We start from the raw sequence: 18,918 nt of genomic DNA, 5'->3' as shown, positions 1-18,918 counted from the left end.
GTGGGTAATGTCACTTGGTGGCCGTGTAATGGAAACAATGATACTGGTGTGACCCTCAGAGGGGCTGCGAGCCATTTTATATTTAGGAGTATGTTCACCTGCTTCTAGCGCCATCATTTGTGACAGTGTGGGCTACATTCACATGAGCTTCCTTTATAACCGAGCCAACACTGAGTTTTGCTCATGTAAATCCTTCAAATCAAGCACATAACTCCCTGCTGTTCTTTTCTGCTCCGCTTTCTCTCTCCGCTGGATTTTCAGTTCATGGTCCTTGTCTATCATTGTTTGATTGAGAGTCCCTTGAGGTTACCAAGGCAACAGTTGAATCTGTTCATCAATCTGTCTTCCTCATTGCGGTTTCCAAATCCTCCAGCAGTGACCTTATAATTAGATTTGTCTTATTCACGCTCACAACTACAGCGCATTGGAGACATTAATTCAGTTGATTAGCAGTAGAACAAAGAACCCCGTGGAGCGACTATATTCCCCTTTCTCACCCAAATTAGCACATCGATGTGGGTTCTTCAAACCCTCTAATATAAAATATAATATAACATATGTGCCAGAAACTGTGTTAGTAAGCAGTAAAGTGACGGTGGTCAGGTCTTTATTGTATCTATTACTCATCGAGTCTATTAATCAAACTCAGCACAGACAAATTTGGAACGACGTTCGAGCGCTGCTTGGACGGAGCTTGTAGCTGAGATGACAAGGAGTCGTAGAAGTTACCGATGGACTGGAGAGGGGGCGGAGATTAGCGCGTCGACCCGAGCTGAGGCGATAATTACCCTGGTCTGAATGCCGATTGTTCCCGTTAAACAAAAGAGCCGGGTGTTAGTGGGTTTTTTGACCAGTGGGAAAGGGGCTGTAGATTTAGACGGTTGTTATTAATGTTGTGCTTGATCTCGAGTGTGTCACATGGGCGTCACGGAAGGTGACAAAGGGAAAGTCTTGGAGCTCTGCCATGTTCAAGGTGGGCCTAGGACCAATCCATTAGGACAAACACAGCAGTAACCAGTGGCTTCATGAAGTCAGCAGCTCCGGGAGCCAAGAAGACATACGGCTGTGTGGAGTAGGCAGATCCATTTTTCACCTGTAAGAAGTGAAAACATCTGCTGCAATTATGGTGCTTTAACAGGCAGAGGCACTGTTTGTCACCAAGCCTCTGCTGGTTCTCACATCAGAGGACGAGAAACACCCTGATTCAACAGCAGCACACGCTGTAGTCGTCACCAGGTCGCATCTACCGTCCGACATCCTCATCTCAGGGGCATTTAAGGCTCTTTCACCTTCTTATGAGTTAAGATTTACGTCTCTCCCCCCACCCCTCTCGCTGCCTTCCTCCCCTTCATCGCCATTGTCCTGAGGAGGAGGGGTCACTGCGGATTTGTGCTGAAAGAAAACACCTTTTAAAGGGGATTTGAGTACAATCAGGCACCGCCGCCGCCTGCCGCCCACATGAGCACTAACAAGTTCCTTTCCTTCATTCGTATGTTCTGACCCTCCCGCTCTCTCTGCACGCCAGCCTCTTTATCATGCACCAGATTAACATAAAAAGAGCCTTTGTGCGGGTATTGCTTATAATGAACTATTGTACTGAGGATTCTGCTCTTGCGTTATTGTCGTAGCCGTGCTCCTGCGAGCTCGTTGGAGGATCACTGAGCCATCCAAACAGTCTAATTCAATTTTCACTTGGTACATGTGTGCTGGGGGTTGGCGTGTGCTTAATTGTGCAGCAGTGCATACAATGTGCTAATGTGCCCGTGCTTATAATTAGCACGGAGATGTAAAGGGTTGCTGAGCAGTCTGTGGGCCGTCACTGCTTTTGATATCATTAGCAGATTCTTTCGTCTTCTTTGTTTCTGGAACCCTCAAATTAACACAATAATCACATGGTTTGGATTTCGCCGTATGCGTGTGTATTAGTAGCTTTTGTCTTGTTTACAGTGTGTGGGTTTGTCTGCCTGTCAGTAACAGCCCAGACATGTGTGTGTGTGTGTGTGTGTATGTGTAAGGGGGGGGTATGTGTGCCAGTAGTAAGCGCAAAGCCGCAGTGGAGCCCATCCCCTGCTCCCTCTCCGAGACGCCTTCCTCGTAGTGAGGAGAGGGAGCCGCAGCCCTTTGCCACTCCTTCAGCATCTCCAATTGGAAGAGAGAGGCCACCTCCCTCCCCTGCCTCATTGGTATGCAGGCGGCGCAGTGTGTGTGTGTGTGTGTGTGTGTGTGTGTGAGGAGAGGGACAAGAGAGAGAGAGAGAGCGAGGCAGCAGTCATTGCAATGGGATAGAGGAGAGCGAGGAGGAGGAGGAGGAGAGTGAATGAGAGCTGCTGGATCTGCCTTCGCCTGCCTGCCTGTCGTCTGCTGAAGCTGGGTTTTTTACCGCCGCGCCGCCACGCTGCACTGGCACAGAGCGGAGTCACGGCCCATTTCCAGCCAACGTCTGCGCCCTCAGCGGAGAGACACACAGACATCGGTTCCTACTTCACCAGCGAGGAAAAAGCAAGGGGACGAGCTCGCCAGGCTTTCTCCATCACCAAGGGGGGGGACGAAAGGGGCCTGACGCTACAATTTAGGCACCAGCTGCTCCATCAACCAAATCCCCCTCCACCTTACCCCATCCTTACCAACACCACCACCACCACTCCTCTCTCGCTCCTCCCTATGTCCTTGTCCTCGGCGGCTCCTCTCACCTCCCTGGCCAGTATATGGATAGAAGCTCCCTGTTTCAGCTCATACAAGAGCAGGTAAGCCAGCCAGCAAGCAGCGGCAGAGGTTTCTATGGTTACAGGGCTCCTGGCCACCTCGCCGTCTACCCAGGGATTGAGACGCGGAGGCTGGGGGGGGGCGAGACCTGATGTTAGGATTTGATTTGTTTGCACGGAAAAAGATGAGAGTGTGAGACAACACGACGGATGCGAGCACCATGGAGCCATGTGGGCCCCGAGAATGTGAGGTCAGATCATGAGCCACGGCGGGAGGGGAGGGGAGGGGGGGGAGTAATGTCATGGTTTATGGAAAAGAAGGGAGGAGGGGGTGTGTGAGTGAAAATAGATTGATGGGTTGACTGAATGAATGGATGTATAGATGAAGTAATCAATGCATTGCCTGTTTTCTGTTCGTCTTTTTTTGCCTTATTGATCAAATCATACGGAATTGGTCAATCACAGCTGCTGCAGGAATCGTGCTGTACGTGCATGCGTTTGTGTGTCAGTAGCTGCATGTATGAGGGATGCTCCTTGTTTTTTCTGTGTTTACCACATCCCTAACCTTATCATTGAAGGCTGACAAAGACCAAAGATTGCACAAATATTCTGTTTCCAAGAGCGAAGAAAGCGACCGCTCTTGTCTCACGGTGTCCAGAATAGAAGCTGCGCCTTTAAACTTTTGTTTTCTTATTTAGCCCTGACATTGAAAACACAGTGTTTGCGGCCATATCTAGGCCAGCGAAAAATGATGTTTTTTGACATCTGGTTTCTTCCAGCCCTCTGCTGCTTCCTCCGTCCTGTCAGATCTATGTCAGAGTCAAGCTTTGGTCGACCATCTCCAAAATTACCGAGCCAGGAAAAGGGATCTGAAGGCAGATTCTACCCAGAAAGCATATTGTGCTTCCTGAAGCCTTGTGTGATTTGTGTGTGTGTGTGTGTGTGTTTGCAGCTCTATTTCAAGTCTTGTGTTTACCTCCAGGCTTTCTAATGCGTCTTGTCTTCCTGAAGATGAACTGGTCTTTTGGGGGTTTGGGCTGATTGACGGATAGATTGGGCAATCATTCCATCCAAGAGGGGGAAATCGATTATCTGCTGCGGGGCTTTGGGTTCACGAGTGGCCCATCAGCAACACATTGATCACCAGACTTAAGAGCCTTGGGGAGAAGTGTACGCGCTTGCGTGTGTGTGTGTTAGCGTGTGCACAGTTGCATTTTTATGAATGTGGTTCTATTACAAGAGGAGGAAGCCCGTGTGGGTTGAGCGAGAAGAAGCTCTGTGGTCACACTAGTGAGTCAGTTACTGTGAAAGCACTTCAGTGATAACAACTACTTAGTGTAACTTCAAAAACACATATTCTATCATAGTCACATTTTAATGTCCTGTCAGAGAGGCTGACTCACGCGTGTCAACATCCATTTTGGACGTAGCAGGTCATGGCTGCAGGTAGAGCCAATGTTTCCCTCTAAACGCTGGTTGCTTCACTGATTGTAGGGTTTACCCTGCATGTGCCAGTATGTTCATATAGACACTCTGCAAAGCCACAGATGAGCAGATTGCGGTCCTATTAAGCTCAAGTCTAGACCAAATCGCTCACACAGGCTGACGACAGGCGTCCTCCACCTTTGGGACTCCATATGGCGACCTTTGATTTGGAAAAGGTCTCTCTAATTAAACTAGAATGAAGTGGAATCTGCCAACAGCTTTTTGGACTGCGAACAGGCAAGCTTGTTTTTAACGGAGCCTGCTGCCTGCATAAACATTGGGCACTTTATTTCTCATCCTCGTCCAGGAAAACGCTTTGCAGAGCATGCCTCGTTTTTTTTTGTTTTTTTTCTTCCCGGCTCTGCCCTCCAGATTTGATTCGTCACATTCACTGGAGGCTTCTCACAATGACCACAGTGTCCCACCAGCCCGCCAATGAATGACGGAGCAACTGGAGGTCAAGCGCTTTGCTTAAGGGCGTCTTTAGTGTAGTCGAGTGTTAAGGGGAAGGAAAACTTAGGCATAGGCCTGCGCTGTATATGAACAACCTGATGTGTGATTTAATTGTTCAATATTGCAGTTGCAACTACCGCTCATCCTGTTCAGGGTTGCAGCCGATCCCAGCTGTCGTTGGGCGAGAAGCGGGGTGCACCCTGGACTGATCGCCAGTCAATCACAGGGCTGACACAGACAAGCTCTCACGCTCACACTAACACCTACGGGCAATTTTAAAGTCACCAATGAATCTAACGAGCATGTCTTTGGACTGTGGGAGGAAGCTAGAGTACCCGGAGGGAACCCACGCATGCACGGTGAGAATATGCAAACTCCGCACACAGAAAGGCCCCCTGCGTCCGAACCGAGGAACCTTCTCCCTGTGAGGCGACAGCGCTGACCGCTGCACCACCGTGCAGCCCGTTTTTGCAACATGTCCCTGCTAAACTAGCTTTTTGTTTTTCACCACCAATTTGACACTAATTTAACCGAGGGTCGCTGACGGCTAATTGGGGTTCATCTGATTGTTGTTAAATCAAGGCCAGTACACCCAGGGCTCCATCCCATGGGTGCTTATTCATTACGATTCAGGAGGTCTTTTGCATTGTGTTTCTGCACATGCTCACGTTGCATTGTGCAGCCGTACTAAGTCATTATAAACATTCAAACCATTAATGGCCCAACATTTCCTTCAGTCAAACGCACATTACATTTTATAGACACTTGAATGCTTCTTGCTTCGTTGATTTTCACCCCCCTAAAGAAAACTGTGAGTTGCTCAGTTTGTTGGAGCACTGCAGGTCTAAAGGAGAGCCCCGTCAACCTGAACCACATGAAAGTGCTGCAGGGGCAGAGGAAGAGAAAGCAACAGTGGCAACATGAGTGAGTTTATTAGTCTTTGTCTGCAGGAGGTTGCAATGCTGAGCTCAGGCTATTTCTAGCCTGTGCGAGCTCACACATATGCTCGTGATCAGAGCGCACACACACTCACAGTTTCTCTTTCTACAGCAGTGCCACTGATAAGACAACTCAATAGCCACTACAGTACACTGTCATTAGCTGGTGGATATCTAACCACATGTCTCTCACTCCTTATCTGGCCTATTTATATCTCCCCCATAAGGACTTGGGGTTCTGAACACCATTTTGACATATTGATGTCATGTAGAGAGAATAAAGCTCTTATATACCGGCCCCCCTTTCATCATTCTCTGATGCTAATTTGCATTGAGCTGTATTTGAGAAAGCCTCTGGCTGTTTGTACTCCGTTTAAACGCCAGGAAACAGAGTTAGACGGTTGTTTGCATCAAGGAAATTCCCTTGGCACCTCTCCTCAGTCTCCTCCACTCCAAGAGCTCGGATCTTACGGCCGTCACATCGCCGATGTCTGAGCGTGACGATGTAGCAGCAGGGCAGAACGTGCATTGTGATAATTACAGAGTCAGTGGCCCAGTTCTCGGTGAACATCAGTGAGTCCTGAGGGCAGCAGAGACAACTCAAAGGGTTTATCTGATGCCATGCAAATATGGCTTGTAAATGCCACTGCCCTCTGCAGATACACGACCCTGTTCCAGCTTCACAGTCTTGTTCACAGAGACCAGAGGAGTCTGTAGTATTGGCTGTGTGCCACTGGGCTAGCACCGTGTCTCTACAACTGGGAACTGTACCAGTGCTGGTGCTGCACTCCTACCTCATGGAAGTGTTAGTCACCAGCTTCAAGATAGTAAATCCTCTTCATTCAACAAACAGATCAAACTTTCAAGCTTTTTTACTTTGGATATTAAAATGTATTAGGGTGGTGCTTCCTCTGTTGTGTTCTGTTTTATGTGGAGATATTTCCCCTCAGTTGATTTGCCTAATTGTTCATGTAATACAGACAAAGATACTTACATTTCAATATATTTGACAAGGTGATCATTATTAAAGAGGTGTGTACTGACCTCAATTAATTGTGTTTCTATGCAGTGTCAGTAAACGGCGGCAAATACCCGATCCACTTTCCTGGAGCTCAAGATGACACCTTCAAGATGCTTGTTTTGTTCACAGCCCCAAAAGGGTCTGTCACTATCGCTGGATGTTGTTTTAAAAAAAACAAACGACAAAACCAGCACCTTAAAGGGGTATTATGCTAGTTTGAAGCTTCATATTTCACTGTGCGATACCTGTGGAGTAGCTTAGCATAAAAACTCATCAAGTTTCTCACACTGGTGCTCTGTGCAGGCCCTCATACAGCCTCTGCCTGAAACCACTCAGTCAGCTCTGTCCCTTCAAGAAACCCCGCCCCTACAAGCCCGCTTTCTTCTAATTGGCCAGTTCTCCTGCCTGCTGAGGCTGCACTTTGAGATGTCACAAAGTGCAGTGTGTAGAAAAAACTGCGTGAAACCTGCCGTTTAGAGCAGCCTGCAGACTGACCTGAGAAGCCTGGGGATTACTCCAACATACTTTCACCTACAGATTTGAAACTTCACCCACGTTTAGTCTGAACATCCAACATCGTAACATTATATATATGTCTTAAAATGTGAAACAGCGTAGTACCCCCTCTTTAAAATCACTGATATACCAATAATAAAAGGGTCATTTTTTTGATGCCTTTTTTTCTGCTTCACTCCATCACCATCATGTGAATGGAAGCATTTGGTGTTGTTAGATGCCTCCACTACTCCTCACTATCCCAGTTAATGTGACACCAATACATTTTCTGAGTATTCGAATGATTATTATAGTTAATATATACTTGAATAAAGCAGTACAATAACGTTTAACTGGGGCAGTGTTATTTTAAACATCTACCAACTCGGTCCAATCAATGCGGTCGACTGCACTACACCGCAGAACGTATGGTTTGTAGTTGCTGTAGTTTTTGGCCAATCACATGTTGCTTTCAATCGAAGAAAGCTTGAGGATATTGGCTGCAAGCAACACCATAAAAATAATTGTTTTCCACTAGATTTTGCTACAAGAAGGATCGCCGTTTAAATCAGCTTAGTACTGGGTCATTTTTGGTTGATACCCCAAAGGTAGCAAGTACCGATACCCAGCCCTACGTGTCATTGGTAGCGTGTCAGTCTACTACAGGTAGGACAACAGGATTGGCTGTTTTCAGCTCACTGGCTCTACCTCCATCATGTTTCTGGTGTTTTGTTCGTTGGGGGAGGGTTCACTCTTGAGCAGACTGATTCGTCAGTGGAGGGCTGGGGTCAGACAGGTAATAGAGGTCCAGTGGGTTAACAGTGAGGTCATTCCCCTGCAGCATTCCACTCCTCCAACTTGATATTGAACGAGACAAGTCCTGCTGGTCCTCACACCTCCACCTTCCATCCATAATCTCCACCTTGCCTTCGTCTTGGTACCACCGTTATTGCCTCTCATCGGTCTCTTCTCATCCGTCTACCCTTTAACATCCTTTCATTGCCTTTTCCTCTCCACCTCTTTTGTGTCTTCCCTCTGCCTGTCGAACGCCAATATGTCGGCAGGGGGAAAAAAAGGGGGGAAATGCAAGAAAAGGGATGACACACTGGCGACCGGTAACCATAGCAACGCATGCAGCTTGTCAAAGTGTCGCCCTCGCCACTGTTGGATCGCTTCAATAACTGCCTCCCTCTCGGCGCCGCTTCCTTACTTCTTCAATCCCTCTTTTTTTCCCCTCTTCCTCTCTCCCTCTTCCTCTTGTCCCTGCACGTCACCATCCTGCCCGAGATGAATCCCCCTTCTTGCCAACTCTCATTCTTCTCCGCGTTCCTCGTCCTGCTAATTGATAACCCTAATTGACTACAAGGACCCATCCTCCACCTCCGTGTATCCTCCGCAGACAGTCTCCCCTGTGTAATGTTCCCACTGAATAAGGTCAGCGCTACAAAAGGGAAAAGTATCTGAGCAGCGAGACAGCTCAGCGTCAACACCATATACAGCGTGCCTGTGTGTCTTTGCTGCACGTGTAGTGATGTGCTGACATATGGAGGCTGACAGTAATCAGACGTCCCCGGCGCGGCTCTCTGTTCCCCCTGTCAGCCGGGCTGAGCCAGGAGCACATTAGAATCTGATCTATCTCCCCTCTATGGCAAGTGAACGCAGAGCACTGGAGTGTGTCACAGCCGCCTTATAGGAAAGAGAAGAAGAGGACAGACTGCCGGGTTATGCAGAGAATAACAGACAGTGGTGAGGCATTTTTATTCTCTGTGCGTCCTTGTTTCATTTCTGTCTCCTCTCTCTGGCTGTCTCTATTCTCCTCGCCTCTCATTTCCTACCTTCTCCTCCTTCCGCTGCTCCATTTTTTTCATTTCTTCCATTTCATCAACTGAACGAACATCCTCCCTCTCCCACTTTCCAACTCTTCTGCTTTTTTTCCCTACTTTCTCTCCCCCCCTGAATCCCCCACACGTCAGCCAGTTACCTTAAACATCACAAACGCCGGCCGTGTCTGCACCGTTTTGCTCGGCAGGCCTCAAGAGGGGGACGAGGCTGCGTTTTAACAAACGTCCATGCTACACGCAGTTAAAGGGATTATCTAAAAATAGACTTGGGTTTTCTTTTCCCATTTTTTTTCTTCTTGAATTTGGTTTTATGTGCGTTCAGTAAACACCCCAGAGACGACGGTGTTTGTGTTTGTACAGGATCTTTGTTAATATTGGTTAAAAGCGTTTTCCTTCTGCTGTGGATTCGTGTTAGCGCACACAGGCTGCTGTAAAAGTATCATAACTCACAAAATCACTTCAATCTGTCAAACCGGCAGCAGGAAAACACTCATTCTGAGTCAAGCATCATCAAAACTAACCCATTAGCGCCTGCCTCTACTGTGCTCTCCCAGGTGAATAAATACATATGTTTTCAAGGGAGTGAAAAAAGCAGATTAAACGGAATTAAAGGGATGCTTGTGTTCGGCTTAATGACTGTAAAAACACATGGAAACTTTGTAGGGGGAAGCAAAGCGCATCAGGAGGAGGCATACACGCACACTCTCACACCACTGGATTCCCTGATTTATCTCCTTTGCTCCTTAGTCGGGCAGCAGAGCTTTAAGCTTTGAGCCTCCTGCAGTACAGACCGACACGGCGCAGCGGAGTCTTAATGCCGCTCTCCTCATGCAGCCCGTGAATCGCCTTTGTCTCACCATGTCAGGAGCAGGACGAGTCCAGACTAAAGCGGCCTAGTCGGGGATTCTTCTCTTGGACTCATGACACGGGCGGGGATGATCCAGCACGACTGACTCCACACTGACGCAACATCTGAAAGCGCGCTCTTCCCCGGGGCAACGAGAGGCTGTTGGTTTACTATCTGAAACCCTAATGAGGCTGTGTTAGCATTCAGGAAACAGTAAAATGAGAAGCAGCGTGGTCTCTCTTCCCATGTGGTCTCTCTGTACTGCTGCAGTTTGTCCTCGGGCCGATTTTCGCAAACACAATCAGCTCTGCTAAGGAGAGCTGGCATGTGGAACCAGCGCTCTGTTGCGGAGCAATCAAATGCATTTAAGAGGAGAAGGTAAAGGGAGGAGAGTCGAGTAATAAGTGGGAGAAGCTGCCGCCCAAAAACCCCACTTTACTTAAACCGAGCGGAGACACACACCCTATACTTTACAAGCCATTTTTAACCGGGTGCTATTTTCGACAACTGCACTCAGCCATTTTTATGACGCTCTCCTGCTTAAATCAATTACGAGGAGCAGCAGAGGCACACAGACATCAGCAGTAATAACCCACGGGGCTGTGGGGCTCAGTGAGTGAGTGGTGATTATAAAAACCACGCTGACTCCGAGCTGCAAATGTGACCGGGGACGGACACACACACAGTCAAATGAAGCATCCACTCAGAAACAAAGACCGGAAAAGTCAGCCTCATTTAAAGCCGAGGGTGTCAGGCCAACTGCAGGTCAGCGCAGTTATTAGACTGACATGCCCGCCTGTCTTCTCTCGCTGCTCCCAACAACAACAACCGTCCTGCTGTTTGCCTTGACAGACCTGCGCCTTTAATGAGGTTAAATGAGGCTTTTTGTAAAGGCAGGTCTTATTCTTTCAGAGGCATCATGAAGGCAACACAGCTTAATTAATGCTGGTGTCACTGTCTGAGCTTGTGCCTTCAGCTCTGTACCTCTCATTTGTCTTTATGAGCATCTATTGTGTGTGTGTGTGTGTGTGTGTGCGTCTCAGCTGTCTATTACTGTTGCTTTCTCCCTCAGGGCAAACTGACACTTCATCTCTGCAGCGCTGCTAATTAGAAAATCAGGATGCATAACAGAAACATCATGTTCAATACGACTCTTATCAGCGTGCAGTGGTCTGAGAGTGGGCTGTTTTTTTCTTCTTCCAGCTGGACCCAGAGAACACCGGTTTCATCGCAGTGGAGAACTTCACCAGCTTGGTGGAGCACCATGAACTGCAGCTGGACCCGTCCAAGCTGGACATGCTGTTAGCTCTCGTCCAGAGCAATGAAGATGGACAGGTGTGCTACCAGGAGCTCATCGAGTTGGTGAGTGGAATCAACATGGGGTGGGAATCACAGGGTAACTCATGATACGATGCGCGATACGTGGCCCACAATAACGATAATATCGCGTTTCTGCGATAATTGATGTTTTGCAAGACAACCATATAATGTTACATCACGATATCTGATTAAAATCTTCGGCCAACTAATTTCCATTCGGGTTACCCTCATTCATGTCAAACGTGCCACCACGAGGAGTCATTAAGTAGTGACGCGGTGGGTCGAAATCGCAGTTAAATCTGCTCAGAGCGCCGTATGTACTTGTACTTTAAAGGAGCAGTTCGCCCCTGGAAAAAGCCACTGTCAGTCAAAGCTGGTGTTCTCTGTAATCAATAGAAGCAATAATATTTGAAATTGGCACCATATCTGTGGAGAAAGTCAGAACAGCTCGTGGTTTCGCCCATTCTACATTCCTACAACACCCAGCGTGCATTGCGCCCCTCCCTCTGAAAGGAACGGCCCATCGAGAGACGCTGGAGTGAAATAGTACCATTTTCTAGTCAAGGACATTGATCGCTGCAGGCAATGGCTCAGAGCAGGACAGAATCTGAAATACAACAAGAATATACCGGTGGAACGTCTAACAAAAACTTCAGGACTCTACATTTCAAACTTGCTGATTTTGAACGAGACATGACTCAGTTATAAATGTGGACAGTCTGGGAGGGAAAACAGGAGAGCAGGCAGCGTTTCAAGGCACCTCACGGAACAAATGATTACATTTTACAGTATTTTACAGTTTTTTTCAACTAAACACTGTAGACATTAGAGGCGGGCGTCCTAGATTGAAAAAGTGTAGTTTAGGGAGGGCTTTCCAGGGCCCGTTAGTGGATAGTGTCCTCCAAAGGCACAGAGCCAAATTGCATTTTTTCCTACCATAATGGCGTTAGCTCCCCATAATAGCATGACAGGACTGAGGTTGAAAATCGGCGAACTGGCCCTTTAAGATATCGATAATTGTATTGCTCGAGTCAGAACGACGATATATTGCCGTATCAATATTTGTCCCACCCCTAACGCATACAAATGCACATATAAGGAGGCACTTTATGTCCTGCAGCACAGACTCACATTTCCACACAAGCGCACACTTTTCAGAAAAGGTTACAGAATTGATTCAGACAAAGCCGGCGAGCTCAGCAATGGTAGAAAATTGACTCGACCATTCAGGTCGTTGTCCTGCAAAAAGGAGGATCAATCTTTCCAGTTAATGTGTCGGTAAATCCAGACACTTAACCTCGCAGGCCGAGCACAGCTAGCACTAGAAAACAGCATCACCGAGCCGACAGCGGCCCAATATTGCAGCAGCATATTTTATCTGCCTTGACTGATACATTCAAACACAATTATATTCTGAAGCAATTAACATAAAATCGAGTAACAGCAGCAAGACTGGTTCTGTTTTATCCACTGATGTGTAATTTTATTCTCTTAACTGCAGCTGCAGATGTTCTGAGGCACTTTTTGTCCTTGAATGTGGGGCCGGGCTCTTCATGCCTCTCCTCCTCACCTATTGAGCTCCTATCAGAAATTCATGCAGAGCCGTATATGTGACAGGCCTATTCTTTCCCAGCACGTAAATGAACACCTGCCTTCGCCTCCTGGCGCTGCACAGGTATAAGCGGCAAGATTAATTCAACAGCATTCAATTTCTTGCATATTTTCACCTCCTTAAGCTCACTTCCACCTCCCTTGCTTTCTGTCTCTGTTTATCTCTCTCCTTCTTTTTATCTCTTACCCTCCAGTGTGTTGTGCTGCTCATGGTTTGTAATGAAGGCCACATGAGGCTCCTTAAGCAGGTGCCTTTATGGAGGCTCGGACACTACAGAGAAATCTGTGCTGCTCCCACAGTGCAGCCTCGACTTTCAGAGGTTTAAGAAAATACCAATACACTTGAGTATGTCTATTTTTATATCGTACAGATTCACTATATCTGTTTTTAATGAATAGCACAATACAAAGATGAGGTGGTTAATTTATTTGCCAAGAATGCATTAAAGTTTTTTGTTGTTGGCGTTAGAGGAATTATGATGAATACATATGCAGATTCACTGTCCTGGTTACATAATAACGCCATTTTTATGCATATAGTTTTCCTAAAAGAAATGTGGATTTTTAGTGCAGGAAGTGTTCTGGTTTCCGTTTGTAGTACGCTTGTAGTCCGAGTAACATTGACCAATCAACGTAATGCGTCATAATGACCCGATCCCGTCCCCCATCAGCGATCACCTGATGACCATTTAGCTTCTTATTAATCTCTATTAACAGACATCTGCATGCTAACAGCTAACAATCTGTTCTAGATCAAAAATTCAACTTGAGATGAATTCCCTTGACGCTGTGTCACGAAAGCCGTTCAGAGTTCAGATTTCCCAACTTCCTCGAATGCATCAGAAATGATCGATCCGACCTCCGTTCACCAAACGAGCATTTTAAAAGTCGTTTTCTTCTCTTCTTGGGGACAGACCTGACAAAACTTTTTACTTTTTACTAATCTGCATCATGATGTTGACATTTCAGCAAACTTAAGACCCGTTAATGACAGGAAATCAAGAAAAATGGTTTCTTTTTGGGTATCATACTGCAGTATTTAGCCAGAGTGCAGCCTCTGTGTGACAGTGAAACTCACCTGAAACAGATGAACGGGCGCTCTTATGGAGGATTTAATGAACCAAGAAACGACGCTATTTGTTTTGCAGACATATCTAGAGGTTAAGTTGCTAACTGGACTGTAAACAATGCAGCACACGGAAAAGGAAGTCCTGGCTGGAAGTCGTTTATTGCTAACTGCTGGCTAAACCGGACACACCCAACATGTTCCCCGTTGTCCCCAGAGGATATATCCTCGTCAGACGACAGCTGATGGATTCCGAGATTGGCTGGGTCGTAACCCCGGTATCGTGATACGTGATGTAGCCCTTCTCTCTTGGAGGTGCACCGCTATCTCTCTCTGCCATTTTTAAACTGTTTCTTTTTTGGCTCCATCTAATTTCAGCGCATTCTCATCTTCAATCCTCCCGTCCTCCAGCCATGTAATAAAACCCCCCTCTCTCTTTTGACTCCTTGAACTTTCCATCTCTTTCATTCGACACTCCTTGCGAGCATATGTTAGGTGGGAGGGGGAAAAAAAAGAAAACCCTGCCTCGCCTCCGACGGCATCAGGGAGACACTTTTAAAATTACCCATCAGGCAAATGCAAATTGCCTTCGATTAGCGCAGCATTGCTAGTAGCAGGCAGTAATCTGAGGTAATTTAAAAACGCCTAGCCTCACGCAGATATCGACCCCCGGGTTTGATTTTAAAGATCTGTCTGATACACGCATGTGAACACACACAGACTTTACCCACACCGTTCTGTCTGTGCGTGCATACCATTTGCATATATACAGACGCTTTATTATTAATTAATGCAGCCACCCACTTCCTCTCTGTCTGTCTCGCTGCTCGTCTCTCTGTGATGTACACACAGTCTCATTCATACACATGAGGGCTGCCGGTACAGATTTGCTGACTAATTTAGAAGATATTGCATGAGCTCTCTGCGGAGAGCTGCAGGCTGCCGCATGTAGCATGACATTTTTAACCAGGACTCAGACGAATGCCTCCAGCCTCCTCCTCTCCATCCTCTCTGCTGCTCTTTGACTTTTATAACTCCCACCTCTCCAGCCTCCTCGTTCGCTCTCTCAAGGCCGCTTTCTCTGCTTCTCATCCGACCCTTCTCCTCGTTTCACGTCTCTGTATCTCAGGCGGGTTTATAAGTAGCGCTCCCCGGTGACGGATGAGTGTCGTGTTTTGATTTGGAAAGTTCAGAGCTGCCATTATATCATAGCCACCGCCTGAGGTCTGGTGTCTTTTATTGATTTGTGGTCTGGCCTCAGTGGAAGATCCAACTGCCTTACTCCGATTAAAACGGACATGGCAGCGTGCGGGTAAATGTGTGCGCTCATGCCTCTTTCCAAGCTCTCGGCTCACAAGCTGCTGCGATTTCTCTCAGTTGTGCCTCTTAACAGGTTTTCACAACATTTTCTACTGATTTGTTGTTCTACATTTCCTCGGTGCAGCCGTGAATCCGCGACTGCTTCTCTCGACCCCAGTGGGTGTAAATGTTTGAATCACACCGCCAGGCAACAGCTTCTCTGGTGTCTCAGTGCGTAAGTGTGAGTGTGCGAGTACAAGACTGTGTCTGACATCGTTTTTTGCTCAACCAATCTTTCATGCGGGGCGATCTTAGCCTGAGAACTCCATCAGTTCAGCCAGCGGGGTGAATAAGTAAAGCTCTGCTAAAACCTCTCTAGAGGAAACTGTACACACACACACACACACACGCACACACACACACACTGACTCATGCATATACACTCAGCCGGAGTATAGATGAATACTTTTCCTCAAAATCCCACACAGCGAGACAACCTGCGCACATCTTACACACAGTGACACCTTTCCACATTATTACACACACATTTTGTCGACGCAGGAGGCTGAGAGACACCCAAAGTGTCAAAGTTTACATGTTTCTCCGGGTACGATTCTGTGATAGACGAGCACGCGTTCACGATTTCGGAGGTAAAACCAGGACAACATGAAGACGAACACACAAAAGATATTCCTTTGTGCGTAATTGCTCGTATCGATCTCTCTAAAGAGGGTCCTCTGTTGCTCTCATGTAGCAGCTGTGTAACTGAAGAAGTGTGTCATTGTTTTCCTTCGGGTGGTAATTTGGCTAATGTTCGACGGAGATCCAAAATGGCTGCCACGGTTAATTACACGGGCGGAGAGTGTGTTTGGGAGATTATAGCGGAGGGGTTCTCTTTGTTCAGGTTGGAGGATTTTAAGACCGTTTCTTTGTGCCTTCTGCTGAAATGTTGCACTTACAGTTTAAAGGGGGGTATCGTGCTAATTTCAAGCTTCATATTTCACTCTGTGATACCTGTGGAGTAGCTTAGCATAAAAACTCATCATATTTCTCACACTGGTGCTCTGTGCAGGCCCTCTTGCAGCCTCTGCCTGGAACGACTCAGTCAGCTCTGTCCCTTTAAGAAACCCCGCCCCTACAAGTTCACTTTCTTCTGATTGGCCAGCTCTCTGAAGCCTGGCAGAAGTCAGGTGTTTGAGGCACGCCTCCAACCCCGAGGCCGTGTTATAGAGTACAGAGTTGTCGGCAAAGAGTAAACTTCACTTGTTCGATGTGAAATGAATGTCTGGTGCTCTTGTCCTTCGGAAAAGTAAACGCTGATGTCTTTCCTTCACAGAAGAAACACTTCTTCTTCTTCTACTTTCTCCAAGACATTCTTAACCAACATGACGAGCAGAGTCGTCGAGCTGAGTGGTGGAGTGAAAAAAAATCCATAGAGCTGCTGGGTGGGCGCGTCCTTGAACTGTGCCAAGGGCAGGAAGCTCTGCTGTGTCTCGAGCAGATGCCCAAATATAGAGTTCCTCCACTTTGTGACATCACAAAGTGTAGCGTCTGGAGAAGTCTGTCTGAGCAGCAGAGACTTTTTTAGCAGGGGATTACTTCAACATACTTTTACCTACAGATATGGAACTCCACCCACGTTTAGTCTGGACATCCAACACGGTAACATTATATTTTTGTCTTAAAGTGTGAAACAACATAATACCCCCTCTTTAAGTTCCCTCAGGAGGGATAGTTAGAGAAACTCTTATTCAGAAGTTCTGCTTTAAACTGGCCGATGCATCGTTTGTCACATTCGAAGCAGCGTTGCAAGAAAAGGAGCACTTACAGGGAGCGGGAATGAACTTCAGTTACACTCCAAGTCGCTCTGTAAGTTGTTGACATGTAGCGTTTTAAAGTCGCATTACGTTGCCCACAGTGCTTCTGTCTCCAGGGACACACGCTACCTATCAACATCGCATCCCACACCAAACTCCAGTCAAGGCTGTTTCTGTTTCAGACGGCTGCTCGGCTAAGTGATGCACTCTGCTTAAGTGTCCTGGAGTTGAAGCTTTGTTGTTTTTTTTCCCCTTCCACGACTTTTAGCAGCACAATGATTAAACCATGAAGGCAGGCCGGGGCGGCAAAACTGCAGCTGGAGAAAAAAAAAAGGTGGGCTCTCATTTTAAAAGGATTTGGGGCGAGAAAGAACGTGAGTATCTGGGTCAGGGTAGAATAAGGCTGAGATCTGCAGTGATTTAGACTCTGCTGTGAGAGACTGCCCAAATGTGTGTGCGTGAGAGAGAGCCTGGCAGATTTTGGTCTTCTGAATGACTCACGGTTTAGATAGTAAATGAGTGCAGTGACACTGTTAGTCTGGTGGTGGTGAATCACTGTGTACGCTCGTTTAATTGGTCCAGTCTTCTGATATTCTGCTAACGATGAAAGATTTATCATATGTCAACCAATCAGGACGATATAGCCTCTGGGGACAACGGTGAACACGTCGGGTATGTCCGGTTTAGCCAGTAGTTAACGATAAACAAATTCCAACCAAGACCTCCTTTTCCGTGTGCTGCATTGTTTACAGTGCAGTTATCAACTTGAGAAGCAGCCATGTGCTCAGATCTAAAGTGAAGCGAATATAGCACCTCCAGATATGTCAGCATGGTGCATTAAATCCCCCAGAGGAGCGCCTGTTCATCTGTTTCTGGTGAGTCTCAAGCCCTTTTTACACTGCGGTTCTGCCTCAGCGCTGTTACAAAGCTCCGCCGTCATGAAGCCTTTGCCATTTTACATTGGACCGAGTGACGCCGACATAAAGCCGGCCCAGTGTGTGTTTTTCTACACAGCGTTCCGGCATTGCGGAAGCAAAATGTGCATGAGCTGTAAGCAAACAGCGCGTTCTTCAAATACACACACGGCGCTGTTCCGCCCTGCCAGCTCCGCTGTTTACACTTACGCCGTTTCGCCTCTGTTACTACCTCCACTGCCAGCTCAGAGACAGAACGACTTCACCCCACCATCCCACCTCTGTGCGTTTGACATAGAAGACGGAACGTAACAGAAGCGCAATAATCCCGCCTTTAACTGACAGTGTAAAAGGAGCCTCACTTTCACTTTAAATAGTAAGTCACAAAGAGGCTTCACTCTGGCTAACTACTGCGGTATGAACCCGGAAAAAGAAAGTAAATCACAAGAAAAACGCTTTAATTAACGGGTTTGCTGAAATGTCAACATCATGAGGTCTCAACTGAAAGGTCTGTCCTCAAGAGGAGAAGAAAACGTACTTTTAATATGCTTGTTTGCTGAACGGAGGCATTCGAGGAGGTCGGGAAATCTATCTCAAGTTGAATTTTAGATCTAGAACAGATTGTTGGCTGTTAGCATGCAGATGTCTGTTTATAGAGATGAATAAGAAGCTAAATCATCATCATCACATAGCCGCTGATGGGAGTCGGGATGTCATCACAGTGGATGACATTCCGCCTGCGTTTTTCCTGCATACGCAGCAGCCTGCTGATACGTGATTGGTCAATATTACTCGGACTACAAGCGTGCTACAAACGGAAACCAGAACACTTCCCGGACTAAACACCCCCGTCCCTGCTGCAGATGCTACGTGTCAATGTAGAATCTGTAAATAGAGATCATATGTCACCACATAAACTCCGATCTATTTGCGGTTGTTGTTTTTTGTGCTGACGTCTGAGCGGCCTTTGAACCACATTTTTTCAATTATTACTAATTAGTATTGAGCTGTGAGGTATCGACCATGTGGTGCTGCTAATTAATCCATCAAGGACAATTGACCAGAGCTGAGAGCAGCACGGACAGAAGGCAACACGCAGCTACCAAGAG

General features: G+C 47.0%; 1 protein-coding gene across 4 annotated transcripts in view; it reads left to right on the top strand.

The window, feature by feature from the left end:
- The first annotated feature begins 2,671 nt into the window (after nucleotides 1–2,671).
- Nucleotides 2,672–18,918, top strand: part of rhbdl1 (rhomboid, veinlet-like 1 (Drosophila)) — a 47,604-nt gene continuing 31,357 nt past the window's right edge. For 2 of the 4 annotated variants that reach the window (XM_069664945.1, XM_069664944.1), the window contains exons 1-3: nucleotides 2,706–2,744; nucleotides 4,133–4,135; nucleotides 10,986–11,144. In XM_069664945.1, coding sequence (XP_069521046.1) covers nucleotides 2,706–2,744; nucleotides 4,133–4,135; nucleotides 10,986–11,144 — 201 coding nt within the window. Of the gene's footprint in view, nucleotides 2,745–2,923; nucleotides 2,954–4,132; nucleotides 4,136–10,985; nucleotides 11,145–18,918 lie in introns of those variants that run through there. The other 2 variants (XM_069664942.1, XM_069664943.1) reach the window with 2 other exon arrangements.

The sequence above is a fragment of the Semicossyphus pulcher genome, unplaced genomic scaffold, assembly GCF_022749685.1.
Source record: "Semicossyphus pulcher isolate SPU_LCO1_2020_fin unplaced genomic scaffold, fSemPul1.0.p SCAF_16, whole genome shotgun sequence".
Taxonomy (NCBI): domain Eukaryota; kingdom Metazoa; phylum Chordata; class Actinopteri; order Labriformes; family Labridae; genus Semicossyphus; species Semicossyphus pulcher.
This window is presented reverse-complemented; position numbering and strand designations above follow the sequence as displayed.